Source organism: Amblyomma americanum, chromosome 5 (genome assembly GCF_052857255.1).
Source record: "Amblyomma americanum isolate KBUSLIRL-KWMA chromosome 5, ASM5285725v1, whole genome shotgun sequence".
In the NCBI taxonomy this organism is placed as follows: domain Eukaryota; kingdom Metazoa; phylum Arthropoda; class Arachnida; order Ixodida; family Ixodidae; genus Amblyomma; species Amblyomma americanum.
The window spans coordinates 204,465,034-204,486,090 of NC_135501.1; the positions used below are offsets into that span (position 1 = coordinate 204,465,034).

At 43.3% G+C, this 21,057-nt stretch overlaps 1 protein-coding gene across 2 annotated transcripts in view; it reads right to left on the reverse strand.

Annotated features, from left to right (window-relative positions):
* Sym (symplekin scaffold protein) overlaps window positions 1-21,057 on the reverse strand; it is a 34,292-nt gene that overhangs the window by 2,616 nt on the left and 10,619 nt on the right. Inside the window, exons 17-35 of one of the 2 annotated variants that reach the window (XM_077666613.1) lie at window positions 21,008-21,033; window positions 19,449-19,506; window positions 18,614-18,824; window positions 17,638-17,719; window positions 16,854-17,036; window positions 14,702-14,774; window positions 13,222-13,300; window positions 12,653-12,722; window positions 12,363-12,471; window positions 11,972-12,072; window positions 10,623-10,710; window positions 10,252-10,356; window positions 8,082-8,269; window positions 6,152-6,328; window positions 4,745-4,807; window positions 3,846-3,869; window positions 938-955; window positions 381-398; window positions 77-233 (exon numbers count right to left, since the gene is read on the reverse strand). In XM_077666613.1, the coding sequence (XP_077522739.1) occupies window positions 84-233; window positions 381-398; window positions 938-955; window positions 3,846-3,869; window positions 4,745-4,807; window positions 6,152-6,328; window positions 8,082-8,269; window positions 10,252-10,356; window positions 10,623-10,710; window positions 11,972-12,072; window positions 12,363-12,471; window positions 12,653-12,722; window positions 13,222-13,300; window positions 14,702-14,774; window positions 16,854-17,036; window positions 17,638-17,719; window positions 18,614-18,824; window positions 19,449-19,506; window positions 21,008-21,033 (1,823 nt within the window). In that variant the 3' untranslated portion in view covers window positions 77-83. The remainder of the gene's footprint in view (window positions 1-76; window positions 234-380; window positions 399-937; window positions 956-3,845; window positions 3,870-4,744; window positions 4,808-6,151; window positions 6,329-8,081; window positions 8,270-10,251; window positions 10,357-10,622; window positions 10,711-11,971; window positions 12,073-12,362; window positions 12,472-12,652; window positions 12,723-13,221; window positions 13,301-14,701; window positions 14,775-16,853; window positions 17,037-17,637; window positions 17,720-18,613; window positions 18,825-19,448; window positions 19,507-21,007; window positions 21,034-21,057) is intronic. The other variant, XM_077666614.1, reaches the window with a different exon arrangement.

The following is a 21,057-nucleotide window of genomic DNA, read 5'->3' on the forward strand; positions in this document are numbered from 1 at the left end:
AGGACGGAATTCTAACTAGGGAAATAAATCTACAGCACAATGACATGAGGTCAACCACAGGCCATGAGCAAACTCACCAAGGCTTACGCGTCGTGGTCTTGAGACCCCACATTGTCTTCCACTGTTGACAACCTTATTTTAGTGTTGCTCGAAGATGACCGCCAGCTGTCTCTCTCAGACCGGCCACTGCTGTAGTCCCTCGAAGAGTCCCTAGAATCTCTAGATTGGTCTCTCTACAGTCAGATGTGTGTGCGAGAGAAGGAGAAAGAAAAAAATAAAAGAAACAGGTGGGATCAGTGCTCAATTACATATCCAGAGCAGAACAACTGGCACCAAAATGCCAAAGCTAGTGTTTGGTAAGAAAGAACAGGCATACTAACTTTTATTTTAAGGGCAATCTGCAAACGGAAGAAGAAGGGGAGGGAAGAAGCACAAGACAAAATGCAACTCTGTTAGTAAGAAGTTTTCGTTAGCTGCGATAAGTCACGGGCAAGACGAATGCAGTAGCTTTAACACTGCTTATAGCTTTGAGTCAGTGTCAAACGTTTTGATACAGAAGTGAGTGCAATGCAATTAGTAAGCGATTAACCGTTCTTGTCTTCTGCGGGTACATTCAGCATACTGCGATTTTCTTAAATTAACCAGTGGCTCCCGACATCACACTTACTTACAAAATAGAAAGAAAAGAGAGATCCCGAAACTCTGAAAGCAGACATCGTGTCTCCCCTCAAAATGCAAAAGCTTTTCTGCCAATGGTTTTTTTTTACCCCAAAAACATGAAAAGAGCACTCAAAAGGAGTTTTCAGTTTCACAGACCACACCCAGAAAGTCCTTGTAACTGCAAAACAAGGTGTTAGTAAAAATGACAACTTTCAGTGGCATGCAGAGGAATAACCAAAACCAAGAGGGCAACCCACTGTCATGCAAGCATACTTACAGCCTTGCTAGAATCTTTCTGTGTTTGGGAAAGAAAAATAAGAAAAGTATGGTTGTTTGCATGAGAATAGGCAGGGCATTAGTATTTGTCTGAGAAAATGTCAATCTGTTGCTGTCCTATCTTTGCCACTGTGCAATGCATTCTTTACTATTTCTCTTTTGTGACTGTGACCTCAGATGGCCATAAGTAGTATGCTAGTACTTGCTCTGCGCAGGTGCTTTTACTGCAAGCTCCACACTTGGCACTAGAAAGCTAAAAGGTACCTCCCACACCAAACATCAACGGTAACCTATAAAAAACTAGATTCAACTTCAAGTTCAAACAAAAGAATAATGCTTTGAAATATAAACACTGCTTCAAGGGGGCTACGTGAAAGCATAACGTGACGTGCAAGTCATGTAAAGGGAAAAAAAAAACGTTAACCGCAGTACAGATTTTGACTGCATGCTCACAATACTGGTGTTGCCAGGTGGCACATGAAAAAGAGGTGCAGCACAAGTGCTCTCTCTGCCTTGGAAAATGTGCTCAACTACCTTAAAAAATATTGCCTGGTGCTCAGCATTAAGATAGCCCTTTCCAAATACAGTAAAAACCTCGTTGATATGTTTTTTTTAAATTGCGGTAAAAAGTTATTACCCGAGAAAAGTATCATCCAAACCGTCTGATTTTGAGAAATGTAACTGTTGAAAGAGGTAAAAAGACATTTACTGACAATTTCACTCTATAAAAATGTCGATTGGCATTTCTTGCCACAAGAGCTGAACAGATCCTATTCCAGCGCTCGCTGAATCCAGTTCGCGTTCGCGCTGTCTTTAGCGCGGAAGGAAATTCGTAACGCATCCGGTACGTCGACGGCAGTGATGAAAGTGACTAAAACCTCTTCCTTGTCAATTTTGGATGCTTCGCCTCTTTGCATCCAAGTACCGTGGGAAAGCGACCGCGGCGGCTGATTTTTCGCAGTGTTCGTGCTCTTTAAGCTGCGTTTCCCAGACCGGGCCCGTTCGTGTATAAGCGCATCGCTGTAGTTCGTACAAGCTTCGCCTCCTTTCCCTTATGCACCGCGAAGAAACCTCAGCGTTTCTCCTCTTCATATCGTGTCCCAGCAGAAACGGCCGTCGCAAATGCTAGCGCGCCGTTATTTTTTTCTTTTTGGTAATGGTGCTTCGCCTCGTCGCATCGAGGCACTGCACAGAAGCCAACGCAGCGGGTGACTGCCACAAAAAACGTGTCGCGTGCCCTCTCGTATGTTTGCACATGTGCGGTTGGTCAATAAACGTATTATACGACGACAATTTGTCAAAATTTTAAACGTAGTAGCCGGGAAATCGTGTTTTTCGGGAACGTATTAACCGGGAAAAATATAGTGGGACATTTTTAATGTCTGTGATTTTGAGCGTACGAACCGAGAAATCGTATGAACCGGGAACTATCAACAAGGTTTTACTGTACATCCAAGCAAGTGACATGTAGTGAACAGAAGCGGAGCAGTTTAAACAGGAACAGAAGTGTTGAATGTTTGGGTGGCAACCTTTATGTGATGAGCAGATAACCTTGAGTGTGAGTAGCATTAATGCAACAATGTGAATCAACTTGTTTGGGTGTGTTGCCACTAAAGCATCGAGGATGCATCATGCAGAAACATACATCCGTGCAGTTTCATCTGGGCACTGTGTGTAATGGCAACAAGCTGCAACATGCAAAAGAAGAATGGCACATGCAGATGAGTTGCACTCAAAGCATCCGCGCATCAAGTTACAGTAGATGCAGATAAGAATGCAGTATCCTTAACAGAGAGCAAATGCCTTAAATGCCGGCACTCAGTATAATACCTGCATAATAAACCGTAAACAGCCAATGGCGCTTAATTCAAATAGAACATTCGAGCAGAACTTTCAACATATTTCAATTACAGTAAATAACGGTGAAGTTGGCTTTTTATTAACGTAATGCTCTTTTTCCAGCTTGTTCACTAAGCCTTACCTGTGCATGTTCGGCTTATGAATACTCTGTTTCCTGCATTTGTAAGCTGGAATAACTTGTAACTTGTTAACAACTGCAAATTTCTCATTGGTCATTTTGCAACTGATGGATTTTATTCATTGCCGTAATATATATATTGCCGTGAATATTTGCAGTGTTCGTTTTTCAAATCTGCCGCCACACATCTTTATCGCCTTGTTTGCGACGCAAGACGCGATTAGATTTATCTCGATTGATCGCAGTCTGGCAGCGCTGATTCTACATTGTTCCGGAATATTCTAGCAACTTTGCACGCTTTATCTCGAAAGTTCGCTATCAGCTTTAAATTGAGCACGGCCGACAGCGGCGGGCATTCTGTTCGACGACCGCCGAGCACGCTTGTCACTTCGCCGCCGCCGAGTGATTCAGTCCATTTTGGGTGCAAATCAACCCAATAAACAGTTTTCTTTTAGAAGACCCTTTCGTCCGTCTTCATCGCTGCTTCGACTGCCGTCACCACTACGTGGCAATATAGCCCACATAAGCCATTGGGGTAATAAAATAAATAATTTAAAGATATGGAATTTTAACTTGTCTTTAAGCACCATATTTAACTATCTTTTTCCCAATACAACAACACATGATGCAAACTAAACAAAGACAGGTGCAAGATACTGCGTAAATCCTGATTAAGGGTGCCGAATAAGGAGTAAAGCCAATGGCTGTAAAGTTAACGGATGCTACCTTATCTACAGTCAGATCATTTTCAAAACAGCAACAAACGTAAACTTCCTGCATATCAATGAAACAAGTAATTACCAAGGTTGTTAACTTTTTCTTTTCAATATCAAACAACAAGAGCTACTGTTCTTTCAAATTAAGCTTACTAGTTGTAAGTATTAAGCTTACTAGTCCTTTTATTTATTGGTTGTGCTTTGTCAATACTCACGTCTTTTTCTGACGACTTTGACTTCTGAGGAAGAAAAATGAAACAAAAACCACAAAAAGCATGCTCTAGTATTCTGTCATGCAATCAATTAAATTGTAACACACACAAAAAAATAACGAAATTACGGGGTTTCGAGAACAGAAATCCGAAATCCAAGTTCTACCATGCATGTACTGCACACTATTTGTAAAAACCAAAGAGCCCAAACTAATAAGCATACATTAGCAGGCATCAGTCTAAATTAACCAGATGCCTACACACATGCACACTGGACATAATAGTAGCAAAACAGATACTTCTGTTTTTAGCAAGACATCCAAAGTTAACGTTACCCTGCCGCATTAGAAGCAGCACAAGACAAAGATTTAGAAATCAGTTTTCAGATGGTTAAGTCTGTTTAACTGCTCAAGACAAAGAAACTGACTTGATTAAGCACAAACCCCTGTACTGCTAACACAGAAAAACCAGCTGAGTTAAGGCAGCATGTAGTGCCTGCTAGCAAGCATTTATCAAAGGAAATATAGATATTTTGCTCGCAGTCTTTCCAAGGACAGAAATGCGAGCTCGCATGCAATCATGTGCCGTGTGGTGTATGCGTCACCATTCGCTACATACCATCGATCACTGTTATGCCATCATTCACTACCCTCAGTGAAGCTAGCGTCAGTAACCTGCAGTGCTAGCAAACATTTGCTGCAATGGCAAGTTCTCAACTTCATATTTCCTTTTATTTATTTATTTACATTTATCGCAAAGGTTATGCATAGGGGAAAAGGGTGCAATGACTACACCACTTCTGTAAATAAACTCTTTTGACTCTCTTGACTGGCTGCTAGATGAGTGCACAAAGCAACTTTGCTTCAGCTCAGAAAGAAATGAGAAACCAGAACACCACTTACATCGTCTGCCTTTGGTCGATTTAAGTTGAGAACCTCCAAGATCGACTCGGGTATGTGTGCTCTCTGAAAAGGGGATGTGAATTTAAAGGCAAAAGGAAAAATTCATACAACATGTTGGAACACATCATGTTCGAACAGCTGCGCCAGAGAGCCACAATAAGTAAATATTAGGCATGTGCGAATAGTGAATATTAGGCAAATAGTTGTCTTGTTAGAATAGTTCCAAACTGAAGCAAATTTTTCAAATTGAAGCGAACAGTTTGTGGCTGGAAATGCAGGAATTCGGCTTGCATAAACAACATAAAATGATGCTATGAATGAAATGTTCACTTATGAGATAGAGAACACGGCTGATTAGTCAAGCAGGTCACTCAACATGTGACAATTTTGGCAGTTCCTTGCTACAAACCCATAACATGATTTCACAAGTTTACACAGTAACATAATGCTCCAAACACAAGAATAATAGCAAGCAGTATCTGCCTCACCCAGCCATTCATTCGTGCTGAGGCACATGTCGATTCCAATTATATTTGGTAATTTTGAATACAGCATTTAACTGTGTAATTTATGCACTTTTTCTTTAAATTAAGCCTACAAAAAAGGGCTCGCCAATTATGAGATTTTGCAAACACCTCCTAAAAAAACTCCTACGAAGGTCATAACACGCAATATTATACCGTATACGTATTGCAGCCGATATGTCGAACCCCATAAACTCATACCCTTTACTGGCAAAAAGAAAAAAATGTTAGCTCCAAAAGCTGACTCGCCCCCCCCCCCCCCCCCCCCCCCCCCGCCTTTGGTGTGCAGTTTCCCGCTGGATGGCAAAACGGTGCATGCGCAGCTCAAAGCAACGTGCTCAGCAACACAATTGCAGAACTGGCAATTGGAGGCAAATGGGAGATAAAAGGCGATCAAATGGCATCCTCATGTGCGGCCTAGCTGAGTGGTGGCAAACCGAGCAGCGAATATAGTTCAGTACTTTTGGATTCTGGCATGTGCTGGAGATTACTAGGAGTTTGCCCTTACAACTGTTGATCCGAGAATGCAACCTCCAGCATGAGCAAGCTGGGTAAACAGCGCGCAATTCGAACATTTTTTTCTGAACCAATTTACAAATGAATTAACAACTTTAGTGGAAGCGCCAGTCTTCCCAAGCTTGCCTTGCATGCACCGTGCATGTATGCTGGTGGTATGGCACAGCAACGAGCATAAAATATGCGAATAAAAAATTTTTTTTATATACCCAGGCAATGAATCGGGTGTGTGCAAAGTACGCGAGGACCCAAAATACACGAGAAATTATGGCATGCTACGTGTGTTGGACTACCATTAAACTATTATGCATCCAAGATGGATGTCATTTTTGACAACTCTAGGAAGCGGTCTGTATAAAACTCATACCTGGTGGTCGGTAAAAGCGCTGACATGCTGCACCAGGGGCTGCTGCAGGTCGGGGCTGACCTGGAACACATTGCGCAGCTGCTCAGCGGGCAGCTGCAGCAGCACCTGCAGTGACTGAGGCTTGGTGCGCTGGCAGCACTTGATGAAGCCCTCCCACACCTTCTTCTGCTTCCACACCTGCATCAGCAGTATGCAAAAAAAGTATGGTACAATGAAAAACTCCCTATTGACATGAGTACAAGACAACTGGTAGGTAATGCCACATGTGGAAAAGAAAATAAAACTTTCTAAAGCAAGTGGAAGCTGTGCAGGCACTGGACCATCAGCAACAGCCCATGGCACGCAAAGCTATCAAAAAACGTGGTAGGGTTTTAATGTAGCTATACTGAGCAGATGTGCAAAAGCATGTGCTTAGCATGGCTGGCTCATGGTTTTGCTTTGCTGGGTCATCGGCACATCTGGCGATATTAGATTGATAGTAGTATTAGCTGATGAAGACGACAATGTGCAATGCAGAGCACGAGAATGTGTATGTTAGTTTGATAGTAGTATTGGTTGATGAAGATGATGATGTGCAATGCACAGTGCGAGTGTGTGTTGCAGTTCAACACAAGGCGTGATCTTTTGCGGTGATAGCATAGTGCCCTCGTGCAGTGGCCAGCGAAGCCGATCTGTTCGCGCCGCTGCGGGTTCAAATCCAAGCCGTGGCAATATTTATTTATTTTATTTATTCATTGTATGGCCAAGGTGTCCCTGAAGGTCAAGCCTCACACAAACTCGATGAGCTGGATAGACCCCGTGGAGTAGTGCCTTCCCACAAAAAGCAAGAACAGTTGATTCTCGATAACTGAAGGAGATTGATTAATTCATTCAAATCGCATGGTGGATCAATTTTAACACGGTTGATGTTCCCAGGACCAAACCTTATACTGAAATACACCTGAAGTTTGAATTAACAGTGTCAGATGACAACAGTCCATTGTACAGTAAAAGCACGTTAAATTGTACCTCAAGGGACCAGAAAAAATGTTCGAATTATCGCATGACACTGAAAAAAACTAACAAGAACCACAAGTACCACTTGCATCACAGTAAATTTATTTGGTGAATGACTGGACAATGGATATTTACTTTTGAGAGGACAACGGCATGACAATGACCATTTTTATTGATGGAGCTCCCACCGCTACTACGTCGCACATCTCACAAGTGGCAGCGCCGTGTGTGGGGAGGCTTCACCCCACAAACTGTGAACGGCACGCAATGAGCATGCAGTTTCAGCACACTCGATGAACGGAAGAAACATGTGGATGGAAACGCTCAGCAGCGCCGATGCGAGGGAAAAAAAAATGGAGGTAGAAAAAGACTAGCGAGACACACCAATCAGCGCCTGAACTTGTGCGCAGCTCGGCTCAACTGACTGGCTGCTGTGGGCTGTCGCAAGCTCAGGAAAATGAAACCAAAACTAAGTGTTATGGCTTTGGAGACGGAGCCGTCTATTTGTCATCATGCCTGCCATTGTGCACACGTCGGAGGTGCACAAGCTTGTCGGAGGTACCGGGCTCGAAGCTCATCAAGTGGAAACTTCCACTTTTTCTTAGAGCCCTCCTCGTCCTCCGTTAATCTTTTCCTGACGAAGAAATAAAATACTGATATTGATTGACTCTGCTGCATGGAATTCAGCCTTGAGTAGGGCTATTTGGACGACTGTGTGCCGTGCCGGTCATACCTAGACACGGCCTCCTTGCAGGAGCCCGTTTGATTCAACTGGTGCGAGATCCGTAGCGTCTGAATTAGCAAGCATGAGAAGCCACAAACTTATATGGGCATTGGCCGGGACTGTGTCAGCAGTTCGAATTATCCGGATTTTTTAAATAATCGGGGTTCGAATTAACGAGCTTTTACTGTATAAAAAGAGCACATAGCGCACCTGCTTGATGATCAGCCGTTGCAGGATGTTCATGACGAAGCCCATGAGCTTTGGGTAAAGGCTCAGTGACTGGATGACCGTTCGCATGAGCAGTGTGGGTAGGGGGCTCTGCTCCATCAGCTGCTGCATCACCACGGCCAGGACCTCTTGCGTGTAGACATGCTTCTCCGCAAAGCAGAGAGATGTCGCTGAAAAGGATGGCAACGGCGATTCTCAACGACTACTCAAGAGACCACCAGATAATGAAGCACCATGAATTTCACGTCGCATACATTAGATGAAAATTTGAAGTGTCCACACAATTAAACGGATACGGAGGACATTACTGAAGGTGGCCTGTATTGACAGATCACTGCATTTTAATGACAAAGAGACTACCTTCATTCAAAACGGAGCCGTTATAATTGTAAAAGTAAAAAACAAATAGAAATGCTGGGGTCTCCAACACTGACCATTTTCACAAGCAAATTTTGGTGGTGAAGTAAAGGCAATTTCCTCCACAGAGCCACGAAGGCTAGGGTACACTGCCATTCACTTCCCAATGGTGACCATGAGTAATTTTTGACGTCCTCTCTTGACGTCCTCTCGCACATTGTGAGTGCAACCAGGCAGCTAATGATAACTACCGTATAAATGCGTGTAAGGGCCGCACTTTTTTTTCCAGATATGGGGTGTGACCCATACACGCGATTTTCTAAAAAAAAGTCTTTTTCTTTTTTAAGTAAAAGCACACCAATTACGAAATCAGCGGCATTTATTCTACATTCAATCACTACTCATAGTGTATTCTGACTCCGAGCTGGTGCTGCGCTAAAAAGTTCTAGCCACCCTAGCTGTGCTCTGGTTGCTCTGGTGTACGCTCATTCCACAAGAAGTCGTGTGGCACGTCCACTGTCAACGTGTAGCCGTTGAGCAGCTCTTCTTCCAGTTCGGGAAACTTGCACGGCTTGCCTCGAAAAGCGCACTTTTTGCAGCTTGTGTTCCTCAATGCACCCTTTTTGGTTCCACCACTGTCGGACGCACTTCTCGGCCACGTCAAATTTCCTGCCCGCTGCACGCTTGCCGTGTGTAGCTATTAAGGTGCTTGCCCATCGTGCTAAAACTGCTAAAACTGCTAAAACTACAACACTCGGCGGCAGCACACGAAAGCCACAATTATGGTGAACCACAAATCCCATGCCTTTGACAGCCACAAAACGGATTGTATTGAATTGGATTTTGGGGCTTATCCCTTTATAACGGGCAAACGTTACACCAAAGTCTGTGCTGCCGTGTCGTCACCACCACCTATCATTTGAGCCTATTCCAATTTTCAAGGCAGCGTTCTGTTGTTTTGACCGCCCTGGCCTTAGATATGGCTTCTTGCTCGTTCACCGCGCTATCGGTCGCTCTGCCCTCTGTCGGCTGACCTGAGTCGAAACCTAGCGCTTGCGGAACGGTACATCCACTCAGATGGCAAGGGTGGAGTGGTCGACATAACAGAACAACATGTTCGATCGTATCTTCTTCCTGCCCACATATTGTGCACGTGATGTCCGCATTGACCTGGCCGGTAATCCGGGCTTGCCACTTCGTGCGCAGCACCCTCGCTTGAGCCTCGAAGAGTAGTGCACTGACAAGGGAGTTGTCATAGAAGCGTTCCTGCACAATCTCTCGCTTGAGTGCGGTGCACAGACCGAGAGCTGGTGGGAGCTCACGGTGGAGGAAAAAGTTGACGATGATGATAATGAGCCCGGCCTCTAGCGCCATCCATGGGCCACACCTGGAAGCTCCTGTGCCCATGTGTCGCCTCCGCGATCAAGCGCGCCATTGCTCACAGCCAGAGCTGATCTCGTGATCTCGGAGGCCACGGCGTGTGCATTTCGAAGGCTATTGCTGCGTGGGTCGTGTGGAAAGTTTGGGTGCGGCCCATACGCGGGTGCCGCCCTTACATGCGTTTATACGGTATGCAATATGAATTTGTGGCTGTGCTGTTGTGACGAGACACAGTACTGTGACCAAAATGAAAAACAACACCAAAAGCAAAGATGTCAACAACGTCATTTCTGTAAGGTACCTCTGCACATGCACACTTAAATCTACAACGTGCTGGGAGTTAAGATGAAAGCTGTCTCGGCGATTACACCAGGCTTTGATTTCCAGTTAACAAATTTGAACAGAAAAGGCACACCTTTGATGACTGTTTTGACATCGCACTTGGAAGGATCAATGTTATGCAGGGCCACAAGCAGCTCAGCAGGAGACACTGGGCTTGTGAAGTTGGATGCCGACTCCACTGGAAACAGGAAGAGAGGAGCGGCATAAAAGCATGCACAAATTTCCCCCTGACTTCAAGTTGTCCTGGCTTTGCTAACATAGCTAACCACCTGTCATATGACAGGGATTCCTTACGGTATCTTGCTGGACGGGCTGTAGAAAATCGACACAAAAGCACCATTAGTTCCAAGAAAGCAACACTGCGCAAGCACGGCCCATGACGTTGCACGTGTGTAACGAAAGAAGGAATAAAAACAAAAAGAGAGAAAGGAAGATGTTCTGTACCATGGCTTCCGAGGAGCCGGTTGAAAACTTCCTTCACAACAATGGGGTTGAGCTTGATGAGCTTGGGTAGGGCTGCTATGACTTCTTTCTGTAAACATTAAACAAGGACATGAGGCTCCACCTGCTCACAATTTATTCAGCTAGCCATTCATATTTGTACCACACTTGCTCAACTGACATTACACAGTAGACCTGTGATAAATCAAACTCTGAAAACTCCCACTTTTGTTTCATTCAAAATTTTTTTTCTTTTTAGAAGGCATCTTGCCTTTCTGGCACTTATGTGAGTTCCTTTTGGTTCCATCCCCATGGTTCTTCTCGTATGTTAAAACTGTTAAAACTGCGCATGCATTATGAGCTGCATGATTTTTGTGATGTGAAATCCTCACATGGATGCAGCCGCCACTTGTGAGAGGCTACACAATACCATGTCACATCTTGAAAAAGGCCGCGAAAGCCCTTGTCATTTTGGAATGTTTCTGCTTTAGCACTCCCGACAGTGTGCATTGACAGAACTACAAAAAATCATTGTTCTGATCAGTGCCCCCCCCCCCCACCGCTACTAGCCAGAAGCACACGACCACTGCCCATTTTTCACCTATTAAATTTGCTATAATGCAAGGCGATTTTTGGCAATGTTTTTAGGGGCAATTTGATAATTCAACTTTTGATAATTTCGGCATTCTTCCCAGTTCCATGCAATCCAAATTTACATGCGTTTATTCCACCGGGAAACAAGTGCAAAATAGGTATAACTTTTTTTTTTAACCACACGACCAGCTAGAACCAGTTAGACACTGCTGGCTAAGTAAAGATATCACAGCCTTTCACCAATAGTTTACTTTGGGTTAATGCTTATAACTATTTGCATAGATATCTATGCAGCAAATCACACAGAGTCTTCAATCACATTAAGTAAGGCCCACTTCTGATAATTCAAATAAAAGTCACTGGTCCCTTGAAGTTTGAGCTAATGAGAGTCCTGACATTGCACAGCAAGCTCTAAGACATATGATGCTATGCTAGTCCCCACCCCCTTACTCCTTTAATACCTCACTACTCTTTCTCAAAATAAGCCACCAATGCATACCACATTTGGTGCTGCCCGGTAAATTAGTTTCTTAAACAAATGGGGCTTGCAGAAAGGTAAATAATCACATTTTTTTCCCAAGTAAGCACACATCCCAGCAAGCTGATAGAGGTTCCTCAACAAAGGACAGATGAATATTCCTCTCATGTCATTTTTAGCCACTTCTTCAAACAACTGTCTAACACAAGCCGATTCTAGCGAAATATAGCACGATGCAAGAAGATCTATTTCACGTCACAGGTACCAAACAAAACCGTACCTTAGAAAGACCATTCAGCACTGGAATGAGGAACCGCACATCGGACACACGCTTGTGGTAAAGGTCTCTGACCCTGGCAACTAATTCAGATGATGGTGGAGCTGAAAAATAGAAGCAGTAAACGGTATAACGTTCACAACTAACATACAAACAATATATTTCTTTTTCACCAATAAAAAGTATGTTCAGTACTCCTGATATGTTTTAAAAAGTTAGCTTAAAAGTAATTAGATTAGCACTGCCTAATTTCACAGCATTCATCACTAGCACTTGAATATATGAAATGAACTATGTGCTGTTCCCTTGAGTACGTTGCCAATCAGATATCCAGGCAGTGAGAATAAAATGTGGGTATAATAAATAGGATATATAAAAATTTGTGTAGCCTCACTTTTGTCAGTGAGAATGTGGATGATGCGAGTGACGAGAGTCTCAGCTCCTTTCGGGCAATTCTCCACCAGGAGCAGTAACTCGGGAGATGACATGCCCATGCCTTTGACCTGCATTTACATGTGCAAAACAAGAATGCTCACATGATAACATTATGACAGGAAAACAAAGAACAATATAATGAAAGGAAGACAACTAGAACACTGGTCAGCACACATGGCACAAAAAAGTTTGGACACCTAAGTTAATCGCTGAAGGACAGAAACGACAGTCAACAAAAAAAAACTGTACCGGTCCTTCAAGGCCACGCAGAATGGTCCTCTTGATTTCAGCAATGGCACCAACGTAGACAACCGCAAGGCTACATGGAAAAAACAAAGAAATAAAAAGCATTGTCAGCCAAGTTGGCCACTACAAACTGGCAAACTATTACTGGCAGTGTCTGGCACACAGTCAGTGACTGTGTGCCACCCTCGCCATACAAAGAACTGCCTTTGATGTGCTGAACATGAAACATGACAATTTCAAGCCAACACCAATGGAACGAGGCGATGCATTTAGTGACGTGGAATCAGAAAGTGCCACCAAAGTGACCATTCCAGAATATGGCCCAGGCAGTTGAGCACTAAACAGATGTGGAGGGGTGTCACAAGCATTTTTGAGTACAAGAAAGGAGGCAAAAAAATACTGCTTTAACTAAATGTAAGCTTGATTTTTTAGTCAAGCAACTAGCAAACTGAAGGACCAAACTTTACAACTTGCTTCACCCATGCAAAGTATACGGGACCATATGGGAGTCTATAACAACTTGAGTTCAAGTGACCAGAGCATTGCACAGACGCATGGGTGGAGATACTCACTCGTGGATGAGCTTGTGGTTGACGGGCAGAAGGTTTATGTACAGTTGCATACAGATCTTGGTCTGGTCCTCCATCCAAACTGCGCACAGACCAAAACTTGAAAGTGAAGCATCGGGCACTTCAGCTGACATGAATCAAATGGAATGATACCGAAAGGAAACGTGAGCCAATTCAACAGCCACAGCACGAGCTAGCAGCGCCCAAACAGAAATAAGTTTACACATATGTGGTGGTGGGCTTGTTCCACGCAATCTCTGCCGATGATAGTGAGCACACTTTTCACTTCTGCCTTCCTGCTGTCTCATCCTCCTGTGATAGTTTTTTTCAACAGGAGACCTGAGAAGCAGCTTTCATTTATTTTGAATTTGATATTGTTTCAAAATAGCACAGCTCGATGTAAATGAGCCCAGTAAGCCAGCCACATAGCTACATCCCATCAGGTACAAACAGATGCTGTGGTGTGGAACTTCTAAACAAATTGGCTGATTGAATAGCTGATTCAGCAGTGGAGATGTCAAAGCAACACTGCGGTACATGGGCCATGCTTAATTTTGTCCACCCAGGGTTCTTTGATGTGTACCATTATCTCAGCACACTGGTGTACTTGGTGGAAACCCATGGAGAATACGCACAATATTATGGCGAGTTCATCAATAAGTTGTTATCACAGCCAAAGTGAGAGTTTTTGGGAAACAAGAATAGAGCAAAACTTAAGGTACACATTTGTGAACAAGAAATATATAAAAAAAAATAGAATAACTGTATCATACCACTTGTCGGCCTGCCCACAGCTTAACATGATGCTGGGTTTCACCACACAAAAACGAAGTAAAAAAAAAAAACCTGGCAAGTCGAACTTAACACAACAGCTTGCACTGCTATGAAAGTAAAAATAACACTGTGTTGTTTCTTGCTGGTCATAAATGTTAGAGGTCACACATTAAAGGGACACTGAAGATAAGATAACCAAATTTTTGTTTTAGTAAAAATCGATTGCCTGGGTTTTTGTGGCTCTGTTGACGTTTGTTCCTAGTAAATGACATATTTATTGCTGAGAAAACTGAATTTAAAAATAAAACATTTTTTTTTGTTTCCCTCTACTGAATTCAATCTTGTGATTTCAATAAGAAAAGGGCTCCATGATCACCGTTTCAGAGTAAACAGCAGCGTAAGTTAGACTCGAAGATCTCTTGCAAAAAAAAAGAACTGTATTAACATCACTGCAGTTCACTTGTGAATAACGTCCAGTCTTGCCGATACCTATGCCATTTAGTTTTATCGATAAGGACGAACTGCAACTTGCCCTCAGGGTTCCTTAAATGCTAGTTCACAGCCGTACCACAAGCACGTCCGTCACACACAGACTGTAACGAGCGCAAATGCCTGACAAAATTTATTTGCTAAACAAAACGAACATGCTGCAATGTCTTCAAGAAGCAAGCACGTATATTCTAGTGTGGATATGGACCGAAAAACTCACCTGGACAGCTGTGGAACAAGTGCTGTGGTGGTGCAGGTTCTAGAAGATACCTCAGGTACATCAAGGCGAAGTCCTGCCAATGTGGTTCAGAGGGCATTTCGAAGGCATTTTTTCAGTGCATAATTAGATGGGACGTAAGAAGGAGACACACGAAGGACAAGCAAAAAAGGACCAACTAGACCACCTTTCTACTCTAACAAGTCTGCTTTCTCGTACAACAAGCCCTATACTACCTCTTCTATTTACCAAGGCCAACAGCCCGCCTTTCTACATTGAGGACAAATGAGAGAAAGGTCTGGCCGCCAGGGAGTGCTTTGCCTATGCAATGGTGCCAACAATTCATGTCAGTTATGCCTTCTGGTGGCTGCTTTAAGGCACTAAAAACACTTCTTTGCTCCTTTAAGCTTGTAAACCAGTAGTTTTTTACAAACCAACTTCAGGGAAGAGCCAAGAACAAAGGTCTTAAAAATAGAAAAAAGGTTTTTAACTCTAGACTCCCAAGGCACAACCACAAAAGGCTAATCTGGCCTTTTTACAAAATATAACCTTGGCATCGTCTCGAAAAAAAAAAAAAAAAAACTCCTGGGCCAATCATGACACAAGACCACGCTCCAAACGTGCGGCCGACAAAACAATTCAAATGAGAATTTAAAAACATTAAAAAAACTTGCCTATGCATCATTAAGAGGATGTGTAAGAAGAATATATGTGCAGTTGGTAAATAAGCACCACCTGGCACTAAGTAAAGAAATATAGCTCTGTTATTTCCGATGGCAATGTTGTACAGTAAAAGCTCGTTACTTCAAACTGCAAGTACCGGAAAAATGTTCGAATTATCGACAAAGCCAGGAAAAACTGCCAAGAATTGCTTGCATCATGGCAAATTCATTCGATGAAAATCTGGGCAAAGGGCGTCTGCTTTTTAGCTGAGAACAGCGCAGCAATGACGGTTGAAATTCCATGTTTCCATCAATGCTTTATTGCATGCATAATGACTACTGTTGGAAGTGGCGAAGCAGAAGTGCTCCTGAATCGTAAGGGCATCTCGCATCCTTCACAGTGCAACACATGGAGCTCTAGCGCTACCACATCATGCCTATCATAGGCGGCCCTGTCACATGTGAGGAGGTTGTATATTTTCACAACTGATATTTCGGACTGTGTGGGGTCCAAAAGTTCCGATTTTTCGGACTAAAATAGGTGCCAACAATACTGTGCAGGAGATCGTTCTTCAAATGAAAGTGTGTTATTTCGGCTGAATATAGATGCAAGTGAGCATCACTGTCACAGCCAGCCTGTTCTTTGCTGCTGTGAAAGGCGCCATCTTGGATTTAAAGGGAGTCAGCAGGTGCTGACGGAGTGAATTAGACTGCCTTGGATAGGCTTGAATTTGTTCTTCAACGCCATCCCGATGGCCTATAAGAAGTGCATCAATACATTGAAAACGAAACAGCGGGACAGCAGATGCGGGAATGGGGGGGAGTGCATTCGGAGGCGCGAGCAGTCTTCCCGTGGGCTACCTCTCAGTCTTCGCGTGCACCGCTGCCCATGTAAACCGGCTGTTCTTGCTTCGTGCAACGCGTGAATCGCCTGCGGCATGACTTTGTTGGCAGCCGCGTCACACTGTCTGGTAGCGTGACGTGAGCTGGTGCGGACAAGACGAAAGCATGACTATGGCTCAGATACAGTCTAATATAATCGCTTAAGAATGAAACATGGTGAGAGGCGAATTTTGCGATTTTGAAAGCTGGCTTTTTTGCACAAAAGTTTTTTTTTTTAAGTTCATGAATTTTTTGGACTGTTCGATTATTCGAGCCATTTTCTGGGTCCCGCCGAGTCTGAAAAATCGGTCGGCGACTGTAGTTCGAGTTATTTGGATTTCTGATTTGACGAGCGTTTACTGTATATTGCTGATAGAAATACTCAGCTGAATTTCACTGCAGCTCATTCGTACAATATATAAGGTGCCAGCTTTAATGGCTGCTGTTCTAAAGCCAGCCTTATCCTCTATAGATTTCTCTTGTTTACTCAGGTGTTCAATTTTGCCTAAAACAATCCGCTTCTTGAAACATGCAAGGTGCCACAACTGAGAGTTTCATGGCCGAAAAAGAAAAAATAAACACTCTGAAGAAAGGAAGATATGGGTTTTTACCTCGATGATAGGCCGGAAGTTGCCACGCTCATGGAGCTGCTTGGCGTGCTTGGCAGATTGGAGACGCACTTCCTGGATTGGTGATACTGTCAGTTCAAGCAGTTTCTGCAGGTACTCCAGCTGACCCGGAGGTCGGTAGTCCACCAAAGACCGCAGGATTGACAAGCCATTGGTCACTGTCACCTGGGAATGTGGTAACCCGAAGGAAAGCCTTAACTGATCACCGACTGAATAAATTTCAGATGAAAACACATTTCACAAGTTGTGCAGTGATACTCATTACACAGAAGGAAAACTGCTCTACTCTAGTGAAGTGAAATAGTACAGCCTGGTTGTTTGCTTCCACCTGCACCTGAGAGTTAACATTCTAGTGCCTTGCTGGTTTCCAGAACAAATTTTCTCACACATGATAGCTGGCATCCCTCAGTGTAACATGTGGATTTACCAAGACAACTAGAAGACCAAAATACCATGCGATGAATTTGAAATGAGGCTTAAGACTAAACATAACACGAGCCATGGCCTAGTCTGTGACCGAGTTAATGCAACACAGTGCCCTTAACAAGTTAAATTACCCAACGTTTCTGCTCAGTACAGACCAGTACACTGTAGGTATTAAACACTTTTACCACACGTTGAATTTCCCCGACACTTCTGAAATGTTTTTGCACATACATTACCATCCCAACAACCTGCAATTATATGTGCTCCAATATGGCTTGCTCGACAAATGGCATCCGTTCATGCCAAAGAACACGGATGGATGTACAGTGCTTCTCCTTACCTCGTTCTGGCAGTACTGCTTCAGGATTATGAGCGCATCTGATGTGATGGATGGTATCTCCAAGAAGAAGCGGCTGAACAATCTGAAAAAAAAGAAAAAGAGAAAGAAAAGGATTTACACAGCACTAGGAGAAGCTGTATCAAATATACAAAACTTCTTTGTTTCTTGCTTCAGCGTCTGTCTCATAAAGAGAAGCATTAACTGCATGTATAGATGGCCCTGGATATATTAAAGGTGCGCTGAAATTTTTGCTCACATGTGCTACATCTCCACGCTGCATTCAACATGTGCCCAGTTCACCTGTGGGTACAGAGCCCATGATCTAGAGTGCTAAACGGTTGAACATAGGTTGTATTCTGGCATGATTAGTTTTGGAAACAGTCCGCAGTATACCAACTGATTACATAGAATAGTGGAACCAGGTGCAGTGCAACCAATTTCTGGAATGGCCCATTTTCTTTCAGTGCTAATTTGACGTGGCAGTCCAATGCAATGAATGGGACCAAAAGTTAGAACAGCCCTGTATAGGTCTGACAAAGTCATCAAAAGCAACCTTTCTTCAAGCCTCAAATGTGTAGCCTCATTGATGTAAAACACTTGTAATTACTACAGCCTACAGCTTCTTTCTGGCTATGCTGATGTATGTTCGGCAGCAAAAGACACACTTATTGGCTAAAGAATTGGATTTAAAAATCTTCCCACCAGCCAATCTAAACTGTTGACGCATGCATTTTACTTCCAAAATTGGTCGGTCATGGTGACACCTGTAATTTGTTTAGATTTTTTGTATTTTCTAGTATTTTTTAGCTTATAATGGCCCTGTTTTGAGCTCAAACGGTCTTTTTTGCGATCAGAATGCGGTAGCTTATCAATGCAGGCCAACTTCTTCTCGTCCTCAGTGTCCCTTTGAGAACACCTGAGCTAGGCTAAGAAGAGCCCTTTGTAAGTGTCATAAGGAGCAGCCAACAAAACTCACGCGTCTCGGTCCCGCGGCTCACACTTGTGCAAGATGTCCATGAGCAGGCCGTTGAGGCAGTGGACGTACGAGTCACTGCTGGCGCTCTTCTCCATCGGGCCCACGGCACCCCCTTGCAGAAAGCCCTGCAACTGCGCATACTCCTCATACAGCCAGGCCAGGGCAATGTCGACATGGGCGCGCAGGTCTTCCAAGATGTACTCCTTCAACACTGCGGAAGAAGAGACCACACACCATTCTATGTATAAAGAACCGAAGTGTCTTACACTGCGATTCCCAAGTGCAGAAAGCTGACTGCAAATATGCCACTGCATCGCAGCATCCCAGTAAACTAAGCATGAACTCATAGCAGCATGCAACTTCGTGCTCCTCTGTAGCATGCAAAAAGAAATGTTGCTGTGTCAATCGCTGCTTTTCTGTCGCTCAGCTACCCAATGCATAAAGTTTCTGCTTTGAAGGGTGAATTCTGTAGAACCAGTTATTATTCCTGATGTCATTTCTTCATCCTGGGATGAATAAAAGCTACAGAATCTTTTCTAATCTTTTTCTTAATTTTCATTTTTCTGCAAGTCCACAAAAAACAAAAAACAAATTAGGAACTCAGATTCATATGGAAGATACAGTTCATAAATAAAATATGCATTATATACTCAGTGGTATAAAGCTGGGAACTAAACTTTCTCATAACAACAAAATTCAAGAGCCTGTGTTTCATAAACCAGCTCCACACTAAATTAACAGCTCGAATGGATATTTCAGTGACTCAAATGTTCATGCACACTCAAGTCCACTTGATGCGGGTTTCAATGCACGCAAAGGAGGGGGCTTAACTTACTGGCACTGATTTCTCCTCCAAACTGTGTAGCAAGGCCAGCAAGAATCTTGACTTGGACCTAAAGAGCAAAGTAACACAAACCAGGTGACAAGTCAAATTAAATGTAATCAAGCCCACAAAACATGTGTTAAGATTGAAAGCTAATAATTTTAACAGGGCGTTCCGCACGACAAGAGCCAAGATTTACTATTACTACATTGCTGCACTTCAACGTTCATCTTTATTAACAGTGGGCATAACAAGCCTATGAGAAAAATACAGAACAAGGTCCTAAAGTGCAACGTTAAGGTTAGACCTTTAAAGCAAATGTTACATACGTTAATTAGTACAGCAGAAGTGCAAACAAGTTAAGAACCACGTTCAACCATGTTAGTAAGACTAAAATTCCAGCAGTACCGCTGGCAGTCACTTAGTGCACCAGGAGTACTCCGTTTCCACGAAGCAAGCACCGAACAGCACAACCTGCAAAGTCGCATCTTAATTCTAAATGGGCTTTCATAATAGATACGTGGCATCATGATTTCAATGTCCCAGAGCTGCACCGTAGTTGAGGGCTCTGGATTAATTTTGGCTTCCTATGGTTCCTTAATTAACGCACTCTGACACTGCACAGCCCACAGACGTTTTTGCATTTTGTCTCCATCAAATTACGGCCATCGATGACGGGATTCGAGTCTGCATCCTTGAGCTCATACCCACTAAGCCATAGTGAAAGATTAAATGTGCCTTCGACGGCCTCGTGAAAGCCCTAAAAACTCTGAAGGTGAAAAAGACTGCGTTTACAGCGACTGCTGTAGCTACACCAATCGGAGCATGCTGTGCCGACAACCAGCACGTGTGTGCCGCAAGGTAGACAACATTTAAAACAGGCACCCCCCCAGTAGCGAAAATAAGTTTCGCAAACATTGGTCCGAGTGCGAACTGAAATGTTCAGAACAAAGCTGCTGTTACATAGATGAAGTTACCAGCAGTTTCTAAACTTTCCGATACAAGCCTTTCACTTCTCGCCAGCAATTCTAATGTTAGTTGGCTAGCCTTAATTAAATATGACTAAGAGAAACAACATTGAAAAGAATGCTCCCAGATCAATAAGTGAAAGCCAAAAACCTTACTTCCACTTTACTGTAACCAAATGTAGCATCTTTTAAACAAAAACACCAGATTAGGCACAAAACACCTCCATATGAAAATGACCATTTCATTAGGTCTCAGCCTCCTTCTACACATAATTCCCATTACTGGTTGTTCTTATCATAATTCTTGTCATGGCAAAATGCAAGGCGATACAGATTTTTCAGCGATGAATTATGGAGGTACATATTCCAAAAGCAGTCATGTTAACACCGAGGGCCACTCTCTTTTCAAATTGAAAAAAGAACGCGCAAGACCCTTCTTAACAAATTCAAAACTGACACAGCAATGAAAATAAATGCGCGCAGTACAAGACACAGTAACCATATTTTGAAGGTCCAGCAGCTGTGCGTGTGCAGCAACTATTTTCTCTTGCATTATTGCAAGACCTGACTTATTCATGAACAGCAGACAAGAAACCAGCTTACCGGTGATATGCTGGTATTGTGTGCCTCTGTAAGAAAAATAAAACGTGGTA